We start from the raw sequence: 22,327 nt of genomic DNA on the forward strand, positions 1-22,327 counted from the left end.
ATAACGGTAGAGCGTTCCCATGAAACCTTTCTTAAGCCAAAATGGCGTAAAGCGAATAACCATTAATTTATATGGGAAAAATTTTTGTAAAGGCAAAAATCCTCGTTGTAATGTGAAAACAGGTTACTAATGTAGGTCTTTTGTAAAAGTGAAGTGGTGTAAAGTGGGGAACACCTGTATTGTAAAATCTTAGTGTTGAAAGTCTGAAACAAAACTAGAAAAAATGATGAAAAAACTCAGCAGGTCAGGCAACATCTGCAGGGAGGGAAACAAATCCTGGGAATTGGAAGACAATAGACAGTAGGTACAGGAGAAGGCCATTCAGCCCTTCTAGCCAGCACCGCCATTCACTGTGATCATGGCTGATCATACACAATCGGTACCCTGTTCCTGCCCTCTCCCCGTATCCCTTGACCCCACTATTTATAAGAGCTATCTAACTCTCTCTTGAATGCATCCAGAGACTTGGCCTCCACTGCCTTCTGGGGCAGGGCATTCCACATATTCACCACTCTCTGGATGAAAAAGTTTTTCCGCATCTCTGTTCTAAATGGCCTACCCCTTATTCTTAAACTGTGGCCTCTAGTTCTGGACTCACCCATCAGCGGGAACATGCTTCCTGCCTCCAGCGAGTCCAATCCCTTAATAATCTTGTATGTTTCAATCAGATCCCTTGTCATCCTTCTAAATTCCAGTGTATACAAGGCCAGTCGCTCCAATCTTTCAACATATGACAGTCCCGCCATTCCGGGAATTAACTTTGTGAACCTATGCTGCACTCCCTCAATAGCAAAAATGTCCTTCCTCAAATTCGGAGACCTAAACTGCACACAATACCCCAGGTGGGATCTCACCAGGGCCCTGTACAACTGCAGAAGGATCTCTTTACTCCTATACTCAATTCCTCTTGTTATAAAAGCCAGCATGCCATTAGCTTTCTTCACTGCCTGCTGTACCTGCATGCTTGCTTTCATTGACTGATGTACAAGAACACCTAGATCTCGTTGTACTTCCCCTTTTCCTAATTTGACTCCATTTAGATAGTAATCTGCCTTCCTGTTCTTGCCACCAAAGTGGATAACCTCACATTTATCCACATTAAACTGCATCTGCCATACATTTGCCCACTCACCCAACCTGTCCAAGTCACCCTGCATTCTCATAACATCCTCCTGACATTTCACACTGCCACCCAGCTTTGTGTCATCAGCAAATTTGCTAATGTTACTTTTAATCCCTTCATCTAAATCATTAATGTATATTGTAAACAGCTGCGGTCCCAGCAACGAACCTTGTGGTACCCCACTGGTCACAGCCTGCCATTCTGAAAGGGACCCGTTAATCACTACTCTTTGTTTCCTGTCAGCCAACCAATTTTCAATCCATGTCAGTACTCTTGCCCTCAATACCATGTGCCCTAATTTTGATCACTATTCTCCTATGTGGGACTTTATCAAAAGCTTTCTGGAAGTCCAGGTACACTACATCCACTGGCTCTCCCTTGTCCATTTTCATAGTTACATCCTCAAAAAACTCCAGAAGATCAGTCAAGCATGACTTTCCCTTCATAAATCCATGCTGACTCGGACTGATCCTTCTACTGCTATCCAAATGTGTCATAATTTCCTCTTTTATAATTGACTCCAGCATCTTTCCCACCACTGACGTCAGGCTGACCAGTCTATAATTCCCTGTTTTCTCTCTCCCTCCTTTCTTGAAAAGTGGGACAACATTAGCCACCCTCCAATCAGCAGGAACTTCCTGAATCTATAGAACATTGGAAAATGATTACCAATGCGTCCACGATTTCTAGAGCCACCTCTGTAAGTACCCTGGGATGCAGACCATCAGGTCCCGGGGACTTATCAGCCTTCAGACTCAACAGTCTATCCAACACCATTTCTTGCCTAATATAAATTTCCTTCAGTTCATCCTTTACCCTAGGTCCTTTGGCCACTATTACATCTGGGAGATCGTTTGTGTCTTCCCTAGTGAAGACAGATCCAAAGTACCTGTTCAACTCATCTGTCATTTCCTTGTTCCCCATAATAAATTCACCTGTTTCTGTCTTCAATGGCCCAAGTTTGGTTCCAAAAAAGTTGAGTGTGTGCCTGTCTGTCTCTCTCCACAGGCACTGGGTGTTCTTGGCACTTTCTGCCTTATTACTGGAGTGTTATCTGGGCCTCACCACCCTGTATCTGTGGTTAAAGACACTCTGAGGGTCAGGCAGTGAGTTGAGATGGCTGTGAAAGATCCCACAGCAGGATATGAGCAGGTTTCCTGTCCAATAGTTCTCCTCTCAAGCCAGCAGCACTAAAAGCAAATAGCCCTATCATTATGATCTTCCTGTTTGCAAGATGTGGCTGTCCACAGATACACGGACGGGTGATGCTAGAATTCTGGGGTGTCCTGAGATTGTGAGAGGTGTTTTATAAACACAAGTCTTGTCACATGTTACACATCATATTGGGGTTCTGAGGTACAGTCTCCACCTCAAGCATAACGGGTTTCCATGTTTGCCCTCTCACTGCAGGCAGAAGATAGAGTCAGAGAGTTGTATGGATTCAAGCCCTTCAGCCCAACCTGTCCATGGCAATGAAGATACCCATCTGTGCTCATCTCTTTAACCCATGTTTGGACCATATCTCTTTAAACCTTCCCTATCCTACCTGTCCAAGTGTCTCTTAAATGGTACTAATGCACCAGTCTTAGCCGCTTCCTCTGGCAGCTTTTTCCACACACGCAACACTCTGGATGAAAAAGTTGCCTCTCCAGTTCCTGTTGAATCTCTCCTCTCTCACATTAAACCTATGCACTCTTGTTTTTCATTCCCCAACCTTTGGAAAAAGGCTGAGTGCATTGACCCAATCAATGCTCTTCATAATTTTTTACTCTGTTAAAAGATCACCTCCATCTGCCTATGCTCCAAAGAATAAAGGTTTCATCTCACTCAACCCCTCTCCGTATCTCAGTTTCTCATGCCCTGGCAATATCCTTGTCAATCTCTTCTGCACTCTTCCCAGCTTAATGGCATCTTTTCTAGAGCAGGGTTTTAACCTCAATAATTCCTTTTCTTACACAGATGCTGTTTGACCTGCTGAGTTCTACCACCATACAATTTACAGTCCTGTCTCTCCACTGCTACTTGTGAAACCAACAAGTTCTAATGGCCTCATTATAAGTCCAGCCTCAGGAAAACAATTAGCCTAAATACATCGTACATGAGAATTGGCCAGTGTTTCGGTTGATCCTGAAGGGAAAACTGGGTTTGCTTTTCCAGGGATGAAGAAGGTTGAGAGGTGACCTGATAGTGGGATACAAAATTATGAAGGGGATTGATGGGGTAGAGTAAGAATCTCGACCTTGGTGGGGTTGTCTAAAACGAGAGGCCATGGATTTAGCGTGAGAAGTGGGTGGTTTAGAGGGAACTACTACCACCCAGAGCGTGGTTGGAATGTGGAATGCACCGAGGGGCTGGTGGAGGCAGAGAGTCCCTCAACATTTAAGAAGGATCCAGACAAATATGTTAGTCATCAAGACATGGATGTGTAAATAGGATCAGTATAAATAAGTACAATGGTCAGCATAGATGTGATGGGCTGAAGGGCCTGATTCTGCGCTGTATGACACTCTGACTTTATGGTGTTCTTTTTCTGACCTTGGTAATCTGGCTTTTTGTTCTGAAATTTAGAAGCAGCTGATTCACAGAAGCAGGTACCCTCTGGTGAGATGAATTAAATTGGCCTCTGTTAAAGTGTGGCTCCAAAATTCCATGGGGTGGGCAAGGTGTAGGAGAAACTCTATTTGGAAACCGACCTTATGACGAAGAGGTGTGAGTATAAATCCTCCTGAGCTCCGCATGATGCCATTCTACTGAATATTGAAAGATGTTAGCTAATTCCACTGAATGTTGCCACTCTACATAATAACAATCCCTGTGTCAAACTTTGTGGTTGTTTAACATTGTTAAAGCCAGGAATACTACTGGGGATAAGATCCCACTACCTATTAAATACTCCCAAATAGTGTGTGCATCAAATAGCCTCTGACAACCAAGACTTGCTCCTGGCCTTCACATGTGACGTAGCTACTAAGCCTGGCAGAACTGCATCTACTGATAGGAGAAGGGGCAAGTATGAGTTACTGGCACCTTAAAACCAGTCACTTAGGCCGGATGGGTTTCATCGGCTGTGGTTGGCAGCTCATCTTGGAGAAAGATAACTCTGAACTCAAACCTCCACTTCCTTGCAGATATACCCACTCATGGGGAAGGCTTCAGGAGTAAACCCCAAGAAAAAATCTGGAACTAGAGTTGACTGGCAACTCTTGTGGTGCCAAACTGTATTAGTCTCTGCTGGTCCTTTGGGTTCGTTAACTGCATGAAGAAGGGGAGCCTGCTGCAAGGGCAACAGCTTACTTTCCACATTGGGCTGTCCTGGTGTCAGGTACAAACACAGATGCTGGAAATCTGAGCAACACACACAAAATGCTGGATGAACTCAGCAGGCCAGGCAGTAGATTGCTGGGACCCAACATCCATGGTGGATGGACCTCACCCAATAGACCTCCTATCAAACTTCGCATCGACAATGGAAAATTATTGCCTCTGGAGCGACAAACAATCTACTGGAGCAACTCAGTGTGTCCAACAGCATCTACGAAAAGGAAGGAATTACTGATGTTTCAGGTTCATTACATCAGGCGATCTCTCCTCCGCAGCCTCTAACATGACAGTACCTCAACCGCTTACGTCCCACAATTTTTTTTAAAGAAAAGGAGGTTCTGAATAAGGGTTTCATCCTGAAATGTTGATAATTCCTTGCCCCACCCCCCAGATGCCTGCTTGACCTACAGTTCCTCCAGCACATTGCTTGTTGCTCCAAATTCCAGTATCTGCAGTCTCTCCTGGTCTCCACTGTTCTTGCAAACAAGTCTGGAACTAGTTAACGTGTATTTTGCATAGTGTATTGTGATGCCTGGGGATTGAATTAAATTAGAATAAAGTCTGGCAAAGGTAAATGCTCATATTGTTGTTTGAGCTTTGAAATGGCTTTATGCCCCATTAATGGGGCTCACATCCTTCAATGTAACAGTCTAGTTAATTATGCTTCCCATTTGGAGTCAATCTGTGGCCTTGGGCTTCCTGCCTTTAAAAATAAGTTTGACTCACTTGAACTGTTCAATTAGTTTTGGAGAAACACTCACAGCCCACAGTTCCAGTTGGGTGCATTTTATTCTTAATTCCTGACATGCTCCTTGCTGCTGTTTTTGAGCGTGGAAAGGCCCCTGTTAATTATGTGATTTCCTGACTCTCAAACTCCCAAAAAGAATTGTAGCAACTTCCGTGAAATAACTTCCTCTTAGTTCATGGTTTGATGCTCAGTCAATCCCCAGGCTGGATTTCATCACCAAATTTACTCTCTGAATCCCTGCGTAGGCAGTTGCCTATCCTGTGCTGCTTCTACTCCTTGCAAGCTGCCTCGAATTCCTTCTCCTATTTGAAAATCCTCTCACTGCTGTCTGTATCTGCGTACCTGGCAACCCCTCCAAATTCAGCAACTTTGCTTGTTTCTCCTGGCAGCATGCTCCACACGAGGCTGCTTAACAAGATAAAATCCTGTGGCGTTACCAGAAAGATACTGGCATGGACAGAGGAATGGCTGACAGGCAGGAGGCAGCGAGTGGGAATAAAAGGGGCCTTTTCTGGTTGGCTCCCAGTAACTAGTTGTGTTCCTTAGGGTTCAGCACTGGGACTGCTACTTTTCACATTGTTTATCAGTAATTTAGATAGTGGAATAGGTGGCTTTGTGGATGATTTGAAGATAGTTGGAGAGGTAGATAGTGCTGAGGAAGCAATGTGATTGCAGCAGGACAGACAAATTGGAAGAATGGGCAAAAAAGTGGCAGATGGAATACAGTGTTGGGAAATGTATTTTGGTAAAAGGAACAATAGTGGAGACTATTATCGAAATGGGGAGAAAATTCAAACATCAGAGTTGCATAGGGACTTAGGAGTCCTTGTGCAAGACTCCCAGAAGGTTAATTCACCAGCTGAGTCTGTGGTAAAGAAGACAAATGCAATGTTGACATTTATTTCAAGGGGAATAGAATATAAAAACAAGGAGATAATGCTGAAGCTTTATAAGACACTAGTCAGGCTGCACTTGGAGCATTGTCAACAGTTTTGGGTCCCTTATCTCAGAAAGGATGTGTTGTCATTGGAGACTCCAGAGGAGGTTCACGAGGATGATTCCAGGAACAAAGGGGTTAACATATGCAGAGCGTTTGGCAGCTTTGGCCTGTACTCACTGGAATTTAGAAGAATGTGTGGAGATCTCATTTAAACTTACTGAATGTTGAAAGGACCAGATATAGTGGATATGCTTCCTATGGTGGGGATATCCGGAACTGGAGGGCACAGCCTCAAAATTGATGGGTAACCTTTTACAACAGAAGTCAGGATTTTTTTTATGCCAAAGAGTGGTGAATCTGTGGAATGCTCTGCCACAGACTGCAGTGGAGGCCAAGTCTGTGGGTATATTCAAAGCGGAACTTGATAGATTACTGATTGATTGGGGTATCAAGGGATATGGTGAGAAGGCAGGTGTATGGGGTTGAATGGGATCTGGGATCAGCCATGATGAAATGGCTGATCAGACTCAATGGGCTGAATGGCCTAATTCTGCTCCTATGTCTTATGGTCTGAGCTCTAAATTACTGATTTTCATACTTAAGGCCCCTTAGTCACCCTGCAGTGGTTCACTGGAGAGGTGAGGGCCTCCGTCGGTCAGAGTTAACCACCGATAGCTGTCTAGATACACAAGCCAGGGTAGTACAATATGGAGAGCAAGCTGTTGCCCATGTAATAGGCTCCCCCTCTCCACGCATCTGATGAACCCAAAGGAACGGCAGAGACCAAAACAGTTTGGTACCAGAGGCATCGCAGTAGTTGCCAGTCAACATTGAATACAATGTTGAATACAACCTTAGGGAGTCCAGCTCCGGATTCTTCCCTCGGGGTTTACTCCTGAAGCCTTCCCCATGACTGGGTATAGCCGCAAGGCAGTGGAGATTTGAGACCAGGTTTCATTCTCTTAGATGAGTTGCCAACCACAAATGATGAGCTCCATTTACCCAAAGCAACTGGCTTTAAGGTGCCAGTGACCTGCCTTTGCCCTTTCTCCTGTCCATAGAAACAATTCTGCTGGGCTTAGTATCTAAGCCACACGTGAAGGCCAGGAGCTGGACTTGGTTGTCAGAGGATATTTGAGGCGCACGCCATTGGGAGCATTTAATAGGTAGTGCGAGCTTTACCCCATTACCACCCCCGACTATAACAACCTTAAGGCACATTGGAATGAAAGGAATTACGGAGGCCTGAGAGAGGAGCAAGCCAAAGTTGACTGGAAAGAGTCACTAGCAGGTTTAGTGGGGTGAAGCTTTTCTCTTTGAAGGAGGATGAGAGGTGACTTGACAGAGGTCTATAAAATTATAAGATATATCAATTAGCAGCCAGCACCTTTTTCCCAGAGTGGAAATGGCTGATACAAGAGGGCGTAACTTTAAGGTAATTGGAGTTAAGTGGGGGAGGGGGGGATGTCAGAGTACACGTAGAGCACACTGCCTGGGGTGGTGCGTGGTAGAAATAGGGACATTTAGGAGACTCTTAGGCAAATGGAAGAAAGAAAAATGGCTGCATGAAAGGAAATTGATCTTGATCTTGATTAGGTTAAAAGGTGTATTGTGCTGAACTATTTTCTATGTGTCATGCCGTGCAGCGTTATCACCCAGCTACAGGCCGGCTGGGAAACGTTGCTACCAATCTATTTTAACCCTTTATGATATCACAGGAGCAGAACACATGACATCACAAGGTAAATGGACTATCTGCACGCGATGCACTTCTCAAATCAGCAGGCTCGAAGTGGCCCTGATTGCAACAAAGGGTTGCAGAGAGACTAAGGTAAAACATTTAAACTTAGCCGAGAGTCCAGGAAAGAATTTAATCTCCTGAAGAGCTGCCAGTTCAGTTGAAGATTGGATCAGGAAGATATTCAGATACTCAGACTGGTTGAATAACGTCCTTGAGGCTCGGCAGGATGTGGCAGGAAATATGAACAGAGCCGACTTCACCTCACACTGACAAAATATTCCGTTGCTGTGCAGAGTTAAGTAGCAACTATGTAATACATGAACTGGGCCCGGCAAATAGGAATTCACAAATATAACTTCAATCGTAAATGAACACCGTGTGCTAATTTATGCACATTTGGTTTCTACTTCTAGATTGGGAACAATATAAAACTTCTAGTGTTGTATGTCAGTCCTATGTCCTCGTCCAGATGAAGGTTCTCGATCCAAAACATTTCCTTCCATAGATGCTGATTTCCTCCAGTAGCTTTTTGTTGCCTCATTCCCCCCCCCCCCCACCAGTATTGTGGAATTCAAGAAATAAGAACAAGAATAAAAATTTACCTTTGAAATTGTTTTTAAAAAATCTAATTTTGCCAAACTCCTGTCCAGGCTTACTAGCTAACAAAATTAATGGGTTTGAGTTTTACATGGCTTGCTATCTCAACGACTTTATAGAGGGGAGAACACCACATTTCTACCCTCAATTGTTCTCCGGCAACCTGAGGTTCGTTCAAGCCAATTTATTCTCCGGCAACCTGAGGTTCGTTCAAGCCAATTTATTCTCCAAAGTCACTGGTCTCCCCTCCCTCCCCACGGAAAAGACCAATCAAGATATCCTCTTAACTTCAAAGAGAAATTGCAACTTCGACTGCAAGCTGGTACCATGCGGGGTCATTGTGTGTCCCAGCTGGTGTGTGAAGACGACGTGCTCTCCAACTCCTGCCTCAGATTACTTGATTAGTGTGCTCATTTAATGCGCTGACGAATGGAAACTTTCCCTAAACTGATCGTGTTCCAGTAGTATTGCAACCGGACGGGTCTCATTGCAGTTACTCGACCCTCGAACCAGGGTGGGTGCAGGAATTGCAATATCGAGTCCCGACACTAAGCCGGAGACTGCCGACGGGAGCCGAGTATCGGGCCGAGATTTGTCGAGCAAAGCTCCGAGCCGGAGACTGCCGACGGGAGTCGAGTGCCGGGTCGGGATTTGCCGAGCAAGCTTGAGTTCCGGGCCGGAGGCCGCCGACAGGAGCCGAGTGCCAGGTCGGGATTTGCCGAGCAGAGCTCCGAGCCGGAGACTGCCGACGGGAGCCGAGTATCGAGCCGAGATTTGTCGAGCAAAGCTCCGAGCCGGAGACTGCCGACGGGAGCCGAGTATCGGGCCGAGATTTGTCGAGCAAAGCTCCGAGCCGGAGACTGCCGACGGGAGCCGAGTGCCGGGTCGGGATTTGCCGAGCAAGCTTGAGTTCCGGGCCGGAGGCCGCCGACAGGAGCCGAACATCGGGCTGCCATTCGTCTGGATGAAGGTGGTGGTGATAGTGCCGCAAGGCCTGAGCCGCCCTTAGAGCCGGGATAGCATCGCCGGATCCGTTGTCTGCCGCAGTGCGACCACTCTGGAAATATCCGCCGCCCCTCTCCTGTTGACCCTCTCCGAGCGCCGCGGGAAGCAGGCCTCGGCCTCTCTACTGACAGCCTGGGCCTGGAGTAGGTGCGTAGTCCCAGAACGAGCAGACCGGCCGGCGGGTCTGTAACAATGCGGCGGTACTTGTTGCAAAGTGTAAGCCCAGCCCCGGGCTGTAGGGCAACTGAGCAAACGGGCATCCTGCAGCCCGGGCCTCGACTGACAGGACATAGCGGGAACTGCTGGGGACCTGCCCAGTGTTGGAGAGGCTGCTTGCCCGCACACTGCCGAGGGAGCGCCGCGCTGTGGGAGATGGGGACGGCGCTGAGGAAGCACCGTGCAGTGGTGATGGGAGAGGGGGGGCGGTACTGAGGGAGCGCCGCTCTGGGAATGCTGGTGGTGAGGGAATGGTTATAAAAGTTGGGCAGCGCGTTGGCGAAAGGAATTTAATCGTGACAAGTACAATATGGGAAGTCAAGTGGGCTAGAGCGTCTATGTGAAATCGAAAGCATTGACCGATGTTGATGGACAGAAATACCCGGGGTCCAAGTCCATATTTCTTTGAAAGCAGAAACACAAGTCGATAGGGCGGTGAAGAAGGCATTAGGCATCTTTGCCTCTGTTGTTCAGAGCACAGAATGTAAACGTTCGAGACATAGCGCTGTAATTTATAAAGTTCTAGAAAGGTTGAAGAGATTCACCAGGATGTTGACTGAATTAGATGACTTCAGATATAGGTGGAGTTTAGATTGGCTGGGCTTGTTATTGCAAACTGCTGGATAAACTAACCTATTTTGTGGTAGTTAGTGAAATGCTTTACGGCACCGGTGATCATAGTTCAATTCCTGCTGTTGCATGTTCTCCCTGCAAACGCGTACGTTTACTCTGGGTGTTCCAGTTTCCTTCAAGGACATACACCTTAAGGTTAGTAAGTTGTGGGCATGTTACGTTGGCATTGGAAGCATTGTGACACATCTGGGCTGTCTGCAGCTTATCCTTGGATGTGTCAGTCTTTCACACAAATGACACATTTCACTGTATGTTTTGACATTTCAATGTACATGTGACAAATAAAGCTAATATTTAAACACCTTGCAAGATCTTTTCCTCACGATGAGGTATCACTAACAAGAGATCTTGGGTTTAAGATGAGTTAAGGGGTTTAAAAGAGATCTGAGGATGTATGTTTTGTTTTGCAAGGAGACTGGTTGATATCTGGGACGTGCAGGCAGAATAGGTGGTGGAGTTGGATAAAGTTATTATGGTTAAGGGGCTCAGGCAGACACATGAGTACGCAGTGCATAGAATGATACAGATGTGGTGCTGACAAGTGAAATTAATATAGATGAGCACAATTGAAGTAGTGGGCCTGTTTCAGTGAGCCATGATTTTTTGGGAGGCATCATCGCATTGAGGGGCAGAAGTCAGAGAGTTCCACCTCATGGAAACAGGCCTTTCAGCTCAACTTGTCCATGCTAACCAGGGCGCCTTCTTGAGCCAGTCCCTATTGCCTTTGTTTGGCCCATATCCCTCTAAACCTCTTCTATCCACGTACCTGTCAAAATGACTGTTACACTTTGTAATTGTTCCTGCCCCTACTACTTCCTCTAGCAGAGCTTTTGCCCACCATTGCTTGTGTGAAAAACTTCCCCTTGAAATCACCCTTCTCTCACCTCAAACCTATGTCCCCCCCACCTTGAAAAAAAAGCCAATGACCCATGGCCCTTGTGATTTTAAGAACCTCTGTAATGTCACCCCTCAGTTGTATTTGTTCCAAGGGAGTGGTGGGGTGGGTGGGTGAAAGTGGTAGCCTATCCTATCTCTCTTTATAACTCGGGCCCTCCAGTTCTGTTCACATTTATGTCAATCTTTTCTGCACCAGATTATCTGCACAGTACCACTTACTGTGTAGGAAGCTGTGGTGTGCTGATTTGGTATCCTTTACAAGAATGAAAAAAAAAAGCTTTGCTTGGATTGTTTATGAAGCGTTTCAAAATGCCTTATCCTTGTGAAAGCCTCTTTATGAATGCTTGACCTTCAGTGGTTCACACTTTCTTCTGTCCCTTTCCAACTCGGAGATTTCAACAAGGCAATGGATGCATACCATGGCAAAGAGCCATATTTTCTAGGATTTTGGGGAAAGAGTACTTATGAATGGGTCTAACTGGATAAATGTTCTGGACAGCACTGCCCTGGGCCAATTTATCTCATATTTTTCATCAATAATTGTTGTATCATTATCAAAAGTGGGGATATTTGTTGTTAACTGCCTTGTTCAAATCCAGTTAACCTCGTAAAATGGTAACACGATCCAGACAAAATCCAGTTGCAAGCTGAAAACTGGCAGCAAGCAGGCAAATGTTGTCTAATCACCTACCCTTAACGTCCAACAATTATGTTGCCTTTTCCTTGACCTTACCGTCTGTATCCTGTGGGTCACCACCAACAGAAACTCAACTGTACCAGCCAATATTAATACTACAATATATAAGACATAGGAATGGTATTAGGTCATTTGGACAATTGTGTTTGCTCCACCATTCCATCATGGCTGGACCCTCTGAACCCCATTAGCCTGCGTTCTACCCGTAACCTTTGACATCCTGTTTCATCAAGAACCTATATTAATCTCCGCCTTAAATATACTAAATGATTTGGCCTGTATAGCCATCCGTGGCAATGAATTCCACAGATTCATCACCCTCCAGCTAAAGAAATACTTTCTCATCTCTGTTCTAAATAGATGTCCCTCTATCTGAGATTGTGCCCTCTTGGTCTTAGATTCCCCACTGTAGGAAACATCCTCTTCACATCCTCTTCACATCTAGGCCTTTAAATAATCAATAGGTATCAATGAAACCCCCCCCCCCCCCCGTTCTTCTAAACTTCAGCGAGCACAGGCCCACTGACATTAAATGCTCCTCATAAATTAACCTTTTCATCCTTCGATCGTTTTCGCGAACCTCCTTTCGACCTTCTCTTTGCCAGCTCAAAACTGTTCACAATACTCCTCTATAGCTCCTTCATCTTTTGATCTCTTGTCACCTCTTCCTGAGTATTTCTTACCAAAGAGCCACCCCACTCCACTGTGTACCTGCCTATCTTTTCGATACAGTATTTGTGCATAGACGTTGAGCTCCCAACAATGATCTTTCTTTAGCCACAAACTTGGCAATTTTCACAACAATGTACCTTGCCAGTCTAACTGCACTATAAGATCATCTACCTTATTCCATGTACTGTCAATGCTGTATTCATCACCCTTTTTGATTTTGGCCCCCTGTCACATTTTAGCTCCTCCCACTGACTGCAATTTTTCCTCACACTGCATCTACTTGTATACCAATTACTTCATCTTCAGCCCTATCACCCTGCTTCCTATTGGCCTGCAAAATTAATTTAAACCCTCCACAAAGCTCTGGAAACCTGCCCAGAAGATATTGGTCCTCCTCGGTTTCAGGTGTAACCTGTCCTTTATATACAGATCACACCTTCCCCAAAAGAGATCCCAGTAACCCAGAAATGTGAAAGCCTGCTCCGTGCAACATTTTTTTAGCCACATATTCATCTGCCAAATTGTCCTATTCTTACCTCATTGGCACATGGCACAGGCAGCAATCCAGAGATTACCACCCAGGAAGTCCTGCTTTTCTACTTGCTTCTTAACTCCCTATATTCTCTATTCAAGGCCTTGTCCCTTTTCCTATCTATGTTGGTCTAATGATCTGAAGGTCGCTAGTTTGAGCCTCAGCTGAAGCAGCTTGTTGTGTTCTTGAGCAAGGCACCTAACCACACCTTGCTGTGCGATGACACCGGTGCCAAGCTGTATCGGCCCTTGCCCTTCCCTTGGACAACATCGGTGGCGTGGAGAGGGGACACTTGCTGCATGGGCAACTGCCGGTCTCCCATACAACCCTGTCCAGGCCTGCGTCCTGGAAACCTTCCAAAACTTCCATGGTTTCTTGAGACTAACGGATGCCTAGTACCTATGTCATTGGTAGCAATATGTACCACGAATTCTGGCTGTTCACCCTCCCCCCTTTAACATGCTAATCTGAGACATCGTTGACCCTGGCACCTGTGAGGCAATATACCATCTGGGTGTCTCTTTTCTGTCCACATAATCTGCTATCTGCTCTAATTATGTAATCCTCTATCACTCCTGTAATTTCCCCCCCCCCCCCCCACCTTCTCTTCTGAGCCAGTGCCAGAGATCAGGTCGCTGCAACTTCCCCCGGTAGGTCATTCCACCAGAGATATACATTTTTGAGGAGAATGGCACCAGGAGTACGGTGCACTGGCTGCTTATTCCCTTTCCTTCTCCTGACTGTCACCCAGCAATTTTGGGGTTGCTACTTCCTCATTTTTCTGTATGAGCTGAAGATCATCAAGCTGCAGCTCCCGTACCTTTACATGGTCTGTAAGAGGCTGCAGCTTGGTGCACTTCATACAGATGTAGTTATCAGGGAGGTCTCCCAAAGTTCCCATGTCTCACACAAGGAATGTGCCTCTAACTGGCCCCATTCTATGTATACTGGTTCCGTACTAACAGAAAAAAACTTAGTAGAAACTTCTCCCTGTGTTTTTCCAAGCCTGCTTTTGCCTAAACCTGTTGAGCTAATGACCGACTACACTGTCCACTCTCACAATGGCTGGTCGGCTTATACCTTGCTTCTTTTTAGTTGGCTCCTACTGAGTGGCTTATGGATCGTTATGATTGCAGTTCACCAAAAAGTTCCAAAAGCTCTTTTTAAAGCTCGCGCTGCATCACCAATGAAGGAACTCTTGCGATGATCACAGCCTGCTGAAAATTCACGAAGGGCCCTGAGTTCTTTTTTAAACCTCAGACTGCATCACCAGTGAGTGACCTCTTGTGCTGATTGCAACCTGGCAAGAGGTCCCCAAAGCACTCGAGCTCTTTTTTAAACAGTGCATTGTATCACCAGCAAATGAGCTCTCGCAATGATTTCAGCCCACTGAAAAGTCCCAAAATACATTGGTTATTGGAGCAGGTCAAAGAATGACTATTCCGTGGTGAGTGTCATAATGAATTCTCTCATTTTTCCACCATTTTCCATTTCAGTATTCTGTAGTTGTGTAAATGAGGGATGATACAAAGATAGGTGGAGGGGTAGGTAGTGCTGAGGAAGCAATGAGATTGCAGCAGGACTTAGACTAATTGGGAGAAGGGGTAAAAAAGTGGCAGAATGGAATAAAGTGTTGGGAAATGTTTTGGTAAAAGGAACAATAGTGCGGACTATTGTTTAAATGCGGAGAAAGCTCAAACATCAGAGGTGCACAGGGACTTAGGTGTCCTTGTGCAAGACTCCCAGAAGGTTAATTTACAGGTTGAGTCTGTGGTAAAGAAGTTAGTTGCAATGTTGGCATTTATTTCAAAGCAAATAGAATATAAAAGCAAGGAGATAATGCTGAGGCTGTATAAGACACTAGTTAGGCCACACTTGGAGTATTGTCAACAGTTTTGGCCCCACATCTCAGAAAGGATGTGTTGTCTTTGGAGAGAGTCCAGAGGAGGTTCACAAGGATAATTCGAGGAATGAAGGGGTTAATATAAGGATCGTTTGGCAGCTTTGGGCCTTTGCTCACTGGAATTTAGAAGAATGTGTGGGTAATCTCATTGAAACCCAGCAAATGTTGAAAGAACAAGATCAAGTGGATGTGGAGAGGATGTTTCCATTGGTAGGGGTTTCAGAACTAGAGGGCACAGCCTCAAAATAGAGGGGCAACCTTTTGGAGCAGAGGCGAACAGGAATTTGTTTAGCCAGAGAGTGCAAATCTGTGGAATGTTCTGCCACAGGCTGCGGTGGAGGCCAAGTACGTGGGTATATTTAAGGCGGAAGTTGATCGTTTCCTGCCCGGGTCAGGGCACCAAAAGTTATGGCGAGAAGGAAGGGTGTATGGGGTTGAGTGGGATCTGGGATCAGCCATGATAGATTAACAGCAGACTCGATGGGCTGAATGGCTTAATTGTGCTCCTCTGTCTTATGGGCTTGGCAGTATTAACCTCTGAAGCTTGCTGTTCAAAAGGACAAAGGTAGCAGCTACATATAGGAAAGCCATCATCTCCATGTTTCTCTCTAAATCACTCACACCGTTCCCGGCCTGGGCTGCCAAATTATACTGTAATGACACAGGCCGTGTCCACCGTGATATACCCGTCTATATTAATCCCATTTAATCAGCACTTTCTATTTGTTGGCAATTCCTTTCCCAGCAGCTGTTCAAGGTCGTGGCTCACCCCCAACTTCTCATCAGTGAAATCCTTGGCCTTGGACGTGGCAAACACATCCTGGGAAATGAGTCATAGAAAAGATCCACTCAGCAGGAGTAGACCCTGTAGTAATGGCTGGTTATCTGCCTCAGCTCCATCTGCCAGCTGATCTCCTATCTCATTTCTGCCTGTCACCAGACCTGAGGTCTCTCAGTTCCATCTGCTACTGGAATTCCTGCTTCATTCCCTCCTTGCCAATGGATTTCCTACCTCATTTTCACCTTGCCAGATGGTGCCCAGGTTGGTAATTCAAATCAGCGATGGGCTGAATGGCGTAATTCTGCTCCCACATTTTGTGGTGTTATGGACTGAACATCACTTACCCCAAAGGACGGTGAATTTCTATCACCAACAAGACCTTTGAGTAAAGACATTTGTTGGGTAGATTTTTGCATAGTAGGGAACTAAAGGTTATGGGGAAAAGGCAGGTAGGTGGAGATGAGTCCATGGCCAGATCAGTCATGATCTTATTAAGTGGTGGAACAGGCTCGATGGGCCAGATGGCCTACTCCTGCTCCTATTTCTTCTGTTCTTAAAAAAAGCAGAAAATGTCTGGAATAAAAAGTGAAAAGCGGAAGGGATAGAACAGGGAGTTGTATCACTGTGAACAGAAATTATCTTTTCCTGCATGGAGTTCAATATGTCTGCTGCTCACAGCCCACACAGCATGTTGACTCATGGAATTTCCCAACTTCCCACATGTGGAGTTGACTTCAATCATGTACTTCAGATAGTTGTCAACTGAAGAACCTGCTGCTAAAAAAGCTACTGGTTTTCAGTTAGTCTTCAGCTCCACTGTTACCCCAGAACTCTTTCCAAAGAAGTCAGCACACGTTCTTAGCAGACCTTCCCACCGGAGTACTGAAGGAGCAGGGATAGTCACATAACGTGAACAAGAGAAAATCTGCAGATGCTTGAAATCCGAGCAACACACACAAAATGCTGGAGGAACTCAGTAGGCCAGGCAGTATCTATGGAAAAAAGTGCAGTCGGCGTTACGGTCAGTGTTTTCCCATAGATGCTGTCTCGCCTGCTGAGTTCCTTCAGCATTTTGTGTGTGTTAGTCACATACTGTTATCCTGATGACATGTAAGTCCACAAGTTTGGTAAATGTTAAAAGATCCTGTGACACTCTGTCAAAGTAGAGAGTGTCTTTTGTCCTTGACTCAATTTTGCTACGTACTAATTAGCATTTGTGTTACCGTACAACAGCAAATAAATTTCAAAAAGTCTTTCATTGGCTGAAAATCAATTTTGACAGTGAAAGCTGCTATAGAAATGCAGCATACTCTTTAATTGTTGTGGTCTGTACACATCCTGAGTTCGTCCCAACCTCTGGGGCTATCTGCATGGACTTTGTGCATTCTTCCCTTGGGTTTCCCCAGGTGTTCAGGTTACCTCCCACATCGAGTTGTCAGGGTGGTCGGAATAGTTTGATTTGGTCTCTCAGTAGACTGATCGATCAATGGCATAAAGCTGAAGTTGAGCAAGATTGAAGTGTCGGACTTGACAGGCTGAAAGGCTGTGGGGAAGCTGACATCTCTCATCGGTCTAAATGTTAACAGAGGCCCGTTTTTTAAAAAGAGGCCTCTTTTCAGTGTAAGGCGTACAACACCCCTGGGCATCACGTCTCAGGAAAGGATTAGTAGAGGTGCGAAAGAAGGATGCAAGGGTTAAAACACTTCACTATAATGGCAGGTACAAATCTCAGACTTGAGATTCCTGTAAAGTTAAGATATTTAAGATAATTTACAAAATTTGATAGTGTAGGTGGAGATGATTTTTTTTCTCTCTGTAGAGAGAAAGGCTTCAGCAGAGGACATAATACTACAGTTTAACCCAACAATTCATACCAGGAAGCACCTCATACAGCACAGAAACAGGCCATTTGACCCACTGTATCCCAGCTGACCTTCTCGGACAGCTACGTGAACCCCAATTTCCCACATTAATACCACATTCTCCAGTGCCAGCCTGTTTAACTGTTTGTCTAGGTGTCTCCTAACTATAGTGATAGTATCTGATCCCATCACCCATATACAGTGTGTTCCAGATATCACCACTCTCTGTGTAAGGAATCCCTTTTAATACTTTTCATCTTAAATCTACACCCTCTTGCTTTTTATGCCCCTACAAAGGGAAAAATATCTTGACTATCTGTCAATGACTCTTGTAATCGCAGAGACTTTTGTCAGCCACTGAAAATGGCGCGAATCCTTGTGTCCCAAAATGCTGCTGAAATTGGGGTTAGAATGCAAATTTAAGATTTAAGACCATAAGATATTGGAGCAGAATTAGGCCATTTGGCCCATCGAGTCTGCTCTGCCATTTTATTTCATCGTGGCTAATCCAGAGTTCCTCTCAGCCTAAGTCTCTGCCTTCTCCCTGTATCCCTTCATGCCCTGACCAATCGAGACCATCAACCTCTGCCCAAATATATAAAAAGGCTTGTCCTCCACAGCTGTCTGTGGCAAAGAATTCCACCGATTCAGCACTCTCTGGCCAAAGAAATTCCTCCTCATCTCCATTCTAAAATTACACCCCTCTATTCTGAGGCTGTGTCCTCTGGTCTTAGACTCTCCCACTAAAGGAAACATCCTCTCTACATCCACTCTATCAAGGTCTTTCACCATTCTATAGGTTTCAATGAGATCACCCCTCAGTCTTCTGAATTCTAGTTAATACAGGCACAGAGCTATCAAATGCTGTGCATATGACAAGCCATTTAATTCTGGAATAGTTTTTGTGAACCTCCATTGAACTCTCTCCAGTTTCAGAACATCCTTTCTAAGATGAAAGGGACCCAAAACTGCACACAATACTTTATAGGTCACAACATTACCTTCTTGAAATGAATGCTAACATTGCATTTGATTCCTCACCACAGACTCACCCTGCAAATTATCCTTTAGGGAATCCTATATTTTCTCTCCATTTAGAAAATAATCACCCCTTTCAATTTTTCTACCAAAGTGCGTGACAATACACTTCCCGACACTTGTATTCCATCTGCCATTTCTTTGCCTATTCTCACAATCAGTCTAAGTTCTTCTGTAGCCTCTCTACATCTTCAAAACTATCTGCCCCTCCACCTATCTTCATATCGTTGGCAAACTTTGCAAAGAAGCCATCAATTCATTTAAGATTTGTAGGTTGTTGTTGGGTTAGGGTGTTGGGGGATATGGAACCAGACTAGGTAGAGCGAAGGTAGGTAGTGTTGCATTGGTGTAGCTCATGGAGCCACTGTCTCTCAGTGCCAGAGTCCAGAATCAATCCTGACCTCCGGTGCAGCCTGTGTGCAACTTGTGCATTCCCCCCCCCACCCCCTGGGTTTCTCCTGGATGTTCTATTTTCCTCCTAAATCCCAAAGACAAATGGGTCATTAGGCTAACTGGCAACTGTAAAATGCACCTGGTGTGTTGCTGAGTAGAATTTGTCACAGAGGAAAGTTGGTGCTAATGTGGAGAGAATGAAATGGGATTAGTGGTTGGTGGTCAGCGAGGGATGAAGGGGCTGTTTGCCTCCTGTGTGGATAGGGCGCGGATGTCAGTGGGGTTGAATGGCCTCCTGTTCTTGGGTCCTAGGATATGCAAGAAGGGCTGAGACTGTGAGAACCCTGCGGGGGGGGGGGGGGGGGGTGTGGGTGCGCGGCAGCGAGGGGGCAGGTCAATGTTGATTGAGATCGGGCCAGAGCCAAGTATTGGGTAGTTGAACTGGTTTTTGTTCCTGCCTCCCTCAGGTGCAGCTCGGGCTCTGGTGGAAGCCCATGGAGCCGGGGATGTTTCAGGTGGAGTTCCCCAACTTCGGCAACAACTTGCTGAGAAAGCTGAACCAGCAGCGAATGGAGGGCAAGCTGTGCGACATCACCATCCACCTCCAGGGGCAGATGTTCAAGGCTCACCGGGCGGTGCTGGCTGCCTCCTCGCCCTACTTCCACGACCAGGTGCTCCTCAAGAACGCCAGTCGGATCGTCCTGCCCGGCGTGATGAGCCCCAAGGCCTTCGAGAGTGTGCTGGCCTCCTCCTACACCGGCAAGCTGACCATCCTGTCTCCAGAGATCGTCAGCTACCTGACCGTGGCCAGCTTCCTGCAGATGTGGCACGTGGTGGACAAGTGCACGGAGCTGCTGCAGGAGAGCCAGTCGCCGCCCGCGCCCAGCCACCAGGCGGTCAGCCAGAACCAGTCGCCCAGCAGCAGCAACTATCTCAGCCCTTGGCATGGCCCCGAGGCTGGGGCCAACGTACCAGCCAAGTTCGAGAGGCCAGAGGAGGATGACGTCAAGCAGGAAGACCACCACCATCACCATCGCCACCACCACCACCAGGAGGACGAGGATGAGGAGGTAGAAGAGGACGAGGAGGAGGAGGAGGAAGAGGGTCACAAAGCTTCTCCAAACCGGGAGACGGAGCAGGACAATGTCATCAGCAACTCGGCTGAGCGGGACAAGTTTGGGGTGGAGGGATGTGGCAGCGGGGGTTTAGGGGACGGTGCCGACTGCCCTTACCCCGCTCCGGGCTTGACACCCCACAAACGCTGGGCAATGGTGAAGCCCGGCAAATCAGAGGAGGGCAGTGAGGAGGAACGTCCCTTCCATCCGGCACCGGGCAGGAGGAAGAAGCAAGAGGTTACAGGGTTGGGGGCTGAGCATCATGAGACCGGCCACTTCCCGGAGCACAACTCACTGGCCGAGGAGTATGACGAATTTGCCGAGGACCCGGGCTATGATGAGCCCGTTGACTACTATGGCTCATCGGACGACTTCCACTTTGAGCGGGCGGTAGTGGGCGGAGGCGCCGGCGGTGGAGGGAGCCCGAACGGGGCTGTGTTGCCAGGCAGTGAAATCCAGGAGAATGGGGCATACGGTGTGCTGGGCGAGCCGGGACCCAGCTCCTGCCAGCCGCCTGCTGCCTCCGACTTCCCTGGTGGCGTCTACAAGCTCTACCCCTGCCAGTGTGGCAAGAGCTTCGCCCACAAGAGCCAGCGTGACCGGCACATGAGCATGCACCTGAACGTGCGGCCCTTCGGCTGCCCCATCTGCAGCAAGAAGTTCAAGATGAAGCACCACCTGATGGGTCACATGAAGATCCACACTGGCCACAAGCCCTATGAGTGCCACTACTGCGGCAAGAAGTTCATGTGGCGAGACAGCTTCACCCGCCACCGCAACGCCTGCGCCAAGCTGTACCACGCAGCCGCTGCCCCCCTCCCTGACCTCGACCTCCCCTCCGACCTCAGTGGTGCAGCCGATCTCTGACCCTGGCTTCCCGGGCCAAGGGTGGGGTCGGAGGTGGGGGTTCCCTGCCCTTCTGACCAAAGAGGAAGGGCTGGGGCTTGGGAGGGGGGCGGGTGGGCAATGAGTGCCGTCTCCAGTCTGGAAGAGCTGGCAGGAATACTGATGAGAGCTGGTGGAACCAGCAAAGTCAAGCGTTTAAACCCAACGCATTGGATCGGATCATACTGACAATTTTAGCAGAAGTTTAGTATTTAACTATATAAAATATGCATATACTGTATATGTAAATTCTGGTGCTGTGCATTGAAGTATTTTTTACAGTCACCCTCGCTTTTGATATTTATGGAACTCAGACTGAGAGGCTCAGCGGATTCTCAAGTGTCTGGGGTGAGAGGAGGAGGAGGACATCACTGATTTGTTGTAGGAACCATGTCGACCATGGCTCAGCATGAAAGTAACTCTCCCAGTGCCATGGGGGTGCAGCACTGCCACAAGCACTGTCTCACAGTCTAGATTTTGTCCCTAGGGTTGGGGGTGGGGGGGTTGGTGTGGATGTTGAAGACTGCAGCCGCTCCTTTGATAGGCGTTGTGGCTGTTTTATTTAATCCGTCAACTCATGGATCTGTTTATCATACGCGACGTTTCTGGGATCTTTCTGCCTGTAAATCGGCTGCCGTTCTTCCTGCAGGCCCGTGCTGACTAACTACATTAGAAAGTATTGTCGGTGCTTCAGAACGTCATGACGCTCAGGAAGTTTTGCAAATTCTTTCTAAACAAGGAAAGATTCAATGACAAGCCTACCCTTCCCAGGCTCACCAAGAACCTTTGTACCTGTGGGTATCTTCCTTCCCTCTTGTTCGGTTTTCCAGCATCGATAGTATTTTAACTTTTTATTTTGTTGTGTTTTTAGCTATTTATGTGAACCTCTGTTGAGATGTAATTCTTCTTGTGAATAAAAGACATTTCAGCTGACTGGGTTCAAGATCACCTGCTGCAGTGCAGTCTTTGGCCACCAGTTATCTGGGATCATGCAGATGCTAATTCTGAAGCAGAATCTCAGGTAAAATGCCCCTGCTTGTTACAGCACAGAAACAGAGCTGATGGCACAGAATCTGCATTGGCCATTTACACCAATCCTACATGAATCTTATTACCTTTACTCTCCTCACTTCCAGATTCTATGGCCGTGGGCAATTTACTCACCAATCCATGTGTCTTTGGGATATCAGAGAAAGCCACAGCACCTGGCTTATCAGCTACAGGGTCA

At 46.7% G+C, this 22,327-nt stretch overlaps 1 protein-coding gene across 1 annotated transcript; it reads left to right on the top strand.

The window, feature by feature from the left end:
- Window positions 1-9,372: 9,372 nt before the first annotated feature.
- Window positions 9,373-22,032, top strand: LOC132394492 (zinc finger and BTB domain-containing protein 43-like). The gene is made up of 2 exons (XM_059970716.1): window positions 9,373-9,622; window positions 19,567-22,032. The coding sequence occupies exon 2, from the start codon at window positions 19,594-19,596 to the stop codon at window positions 21,079-21,081; it is 1,488 nt and encodes a 495-aa protein (XP_059826699.1). The 5' UTR covers window positions 9,373-9,622; window positions 19,567-19,593; the 3' UTR covers window positions 21,082-22,032.
- Window positions 22,033-22,327: the final 295 nt, after the last annotated feature.

This window comes from Hypanus sabinus, chromosome 5 (genome assembly GCF_030144855.1).
Source record: "Hypanus sabinus isolate sHypSab1 chromosome 5, sHypSab1.hap1, whole genome shotgun sequence".
NCBI classification, from domain to species: domain Eukaryota; kingdom Metazoa; phylum Chordata; class Chondrichthyes; order Myliobatiformes; family Dasyatidae; genus Hypanus; species Hypanus sabinus.

Coding starts and splice junctions, on each gene's coding strand:
- LOC132394492 (XM_059970716.1), top strand. CDS start 19,594: ATGGAGCCGGGGATGTTTCAGGTGGAGTTCCCCAACTTCGGCAACAAC.